This window comes from Myzus persicae, unplaced genomic scaffold, assembly GCF_001856785.1.
Source record: "Myzus persicae strain clone G006 unplaced genomic scaffold, MPER_G0061.0, whole genome shotgun sequence".
Taxonomy (NCBI): Eukaryota; Metazoa; Arthropoda; class Insecta; order Hemiptera; family Aphididae; genus Myzus; species Myzus persicae.
Genome location: NW_019102091.1, coordinates 1 through 3517, shown reverse-complemented (window position 1 = coordinate 3517; position 3517 = coordinate 1). Strand labels below are relative to the sequence as shown.

The 3517-nt window shown below is 28.7% G+C and overlaps 1 protein-coding gene across 1 annotated transcript; it reads left to right on the top strand.

Moving 5' to 3' along the window:
- The first annotated feature begins 6 nt into the window (after positions 1–6).
- LOC111031179 (LON peptidase N-terminal domain and RING finger protein 2-like) lies at positions 7–1741 on the top strand. Its single transcript, XM_022311011.1, has 3 exons — positions 7–38; positions 766–950; positions 1119–1741. Exons 1-3 carry the CDS (start codon positions 10–12, stop codon positions 1334–1336), a joined length of 432 nt encoding a protein of 143 aa, XP_022166703.1. The 5' UTR covers positions 7–9; the 3' UTR covers positions 1337–1741.
- The last annotated feature ends 1776 nt before the right edge of the window (positions 1742–3517 follow it).

Here is a 3517-nt window from a genome sequence, read left to right as displayed (position 1 = left end):
AGATTCGCCATGATCAGCAACTGCTGTCCTCCCATGAAGTTCGTACACTCACGCACGTATACATAATAATAACGATAACGATATAATAATATTATCTATCAGGGTTCCGGATGACCTAATGCATTATTTGTTCGGAGGAAAAAAAATAGAACAAATCTGATTCGAATTCGTATCTTGGTATATGGATTACAAAAAATTGTATGCATTTTAAGTGCATATTTTTGAATAAAATTACCAACTAACATTTTAGACTCACAATGTTTTCTTTTCTGTACGTGAATGTGGCCTTTTCACGTTTTGTAAATTTGCTTTGATATTCGCAACATTAACGGTGCAGGTTTCAGCTGTAAGCGAATTTGATCTAGTTATCTAGTTGGTTAGTTGGTCTACTTTGGTGGATCAATATAGTTCTAATTTCTTTCCTTTATAATTGGAAAATAGACACTTGATATTTTAACCAAGTACAATTTTCTTGATAATAAGTAGATATAATTTTAAAACAACACGCGTATATTGAACTGTTTTTTCGACTGTTATTATTGCATATTTTGAAGATTTTGTGGATACATTTTTGAGCCTTGATTATTATTTATTATATTATCCAAACGATTATGTGTTATTAAAACGGCTTATGGATACGTGCACAAGAAATAAGTGTTATTATTCATATAATTTCCACACTGTTCGTGACGCAATCGTTTTTTTTACATTCATATTCTGCATTTCTGTGGTGCTGCGGGTTTTAATATTTACCTCGAATTTCAGGTTCGCCGAGTTTGGTACAGTGTTGGAAATCAAAGATCGGATCATGATGGGTAATGGTTGCTCTATTCTGTCGACAATCGGAATGCGACGATTCAAAGTGTTAGTCCGAAAAGAACACGATGGCTATGACATGGCCACTGTGCAATATATACAGGACGAAAAAGTTCCTCCGAAAAAATTATTAGGTCAGTATATTTCTTACGAAATATATTATTATAATATTATACATCGAGGTAGTTGAACTGTTTTTAGTGAGAAAATTCATCAGTGGCGCTGAATTAACATTTGCGCTTTTACGATATTATATTATGCACTAAATTAATGACCTCCTTATAAATTGGTTATGTATATAGAATTATATAAGCTCCACGATGACGTTCGGCAACGGGGATTAACGTGGTTCGACGGTTTTCGGCCTGAAATAAAATCGGAAATCCTGAGGACGGTTGGTTTTCCGCCAAGCACCGAACCAAATTGGGAAGAACTTTCTGACGGACCAGCTTGGACGTGGTGGTTGTTATCGTTATTACCACTAGGCCAAAACGCTCATGTAAGTTTTAATATATTATAAATATTTATTTGAAACTATAGTAATATTATCCTGCACCATAATATGTATAAGTACCGAGCGTTAGACTCTAATTAGGGGTCACTAAAATGGCGATCCACAGAAAATAAATTTATTTATTATAGTGAATTAAATTAAGTTCTCATTAGTTTTCATTCTATTTTTCGATTTTGCCTTTTATTTTTTTGGTAAAATGTGTTGAATTTTGAATGCCTCTAAAAATATCACTGTTTTCTAATATGACTCCCCAAAAATATTAATTGGCAATCCCTATTATAAATTATCCTCAAATACTATAAATTAAATCACATCAGTAAAAATACCGAACCAGCTACAGTAAATCTTCATTTATCAGTGATAGTTTATAGTTTGTATAATTTAAAATTTTTGAATGTAAAACAAATTGTACTGCTGTTGTGCATTTGGCTTACGGCTTTTATTTATAGATTATATTAAAGCCTAACTCACAGGTTATTTTTTTTTAGCTAAATTAGCATAATATTCCTGTTTGATAGAATAACGAGAATAACATTTGATATGGAAAATGGAATGACATAACGACTTACTTAAATTCGTTAGTCGAGTATTATGCATCCGTTTTGTATATTATTATTACTACCTACCTATTGAGTATTGGCTTACATAATCTATTAAACAATTATTATTTATAATTATTATTACTAAAACATGAATAGTTATAGTTAATTGAGAACACATACAATATATTATTGTTTATGGGTATATAAAAACGTTTCGTAAGTATCTTTTGATATAGGTTTATGCAAATAAATAGCCTAAAAGATTCGACAAATATATGATAATATGATTATACTATACTATGTTACTTTAAAAAATAGATAAAACACAATTCATACGGTTATTCAATTTTCAAACTAAATTTTAGTGTATGTTTACACATACTTTATTATATTTTGAAGTAGGTAGATATTACTTTAACAAAAATAATGTAATTATTTAGATTAAATATTTATTGTCTGTATATAGGTTTTTTATTCGTTTCTATTAAGTGCAGATTTAAAAAACAAACAATGTTAAATTAATTTATCGTTTTACAAAAATTAAGCCTTATTAATTCAAATGAACTATTGTAGGTACCTAATAAGTACCTATCTTAAAATTTAAGTTGTAAAGTATACATAATCGGAAATTAGATATTGTACAATATGATGAGATATTTATTTTTGTTTTTAAATACTATGTGTTTCATTATTTATATTATTATTTATTATCATATTGCTAAAAAATGTCTTGTAAACCAATTTACGCTCTTGGTTATTTAAGATATTCCTACACAAATAAATAAAAACATGTAATAAAATACCCACTTTTAATCTATGTCTATTATATTTGAGTTAGATATCATTAATACTTTGACGTTATAAGCTATTTTAAATGCTATATTGTTTTTAGAAAAATGCAATTAAACGCTCGTCATATTTCCTAAACTCTAAATGCATTGCAATGTTTTTTTTTTATCGAATTAAAGTAATATAAGTAATAACTTATAACCTTTATGGGTTCTCATTACATAATATAGACAATAGACGTAAAATTAATAATGAACATTAATGCCATTAAATATTATCATGGGCGTATATACAATTGATCATTTCAGGGCAATAAAACGTATTTTGTCGTTATAATGTATATATTGTATACTATTGGTCTCCTATGTCTAAAATAATATTTAGGTGGCGAGGTTGCTGCAATCGGTCACGTAACATGATTGAGAGTACGTAACAGTCTACTGCTACTAGTTACCGGATGGGTAACCACCTGGGTCCTTAATGGTAGAAACCTTGCCACACATACACGAGTTTCCAACAACCGTACCAACCCTTAAAATAGCACTCAATGGCATATTGGCATATGTTGCCGTAGGAAATTAATAATAATAAAAAATAATAATATTTTGGTCTCCTGTACTGTGTTTATATACTTAAGATTACTTATTTTTCGGAAAATGGTGTCAACATTTCATGTTTTTACTAGCTTTGAATACAATATAAATAATTATTTACATTTTATCGAAAAAAAAAAACATTAATAAATATCGAAGGATTCGTGAATATAATAATATTATGTAGGTAAATAACTTGTATGTTTTGTTGTTTACCTAAATCGTCAACTGCTAACAAAACACAAAGTAAAATTAAAAACCGT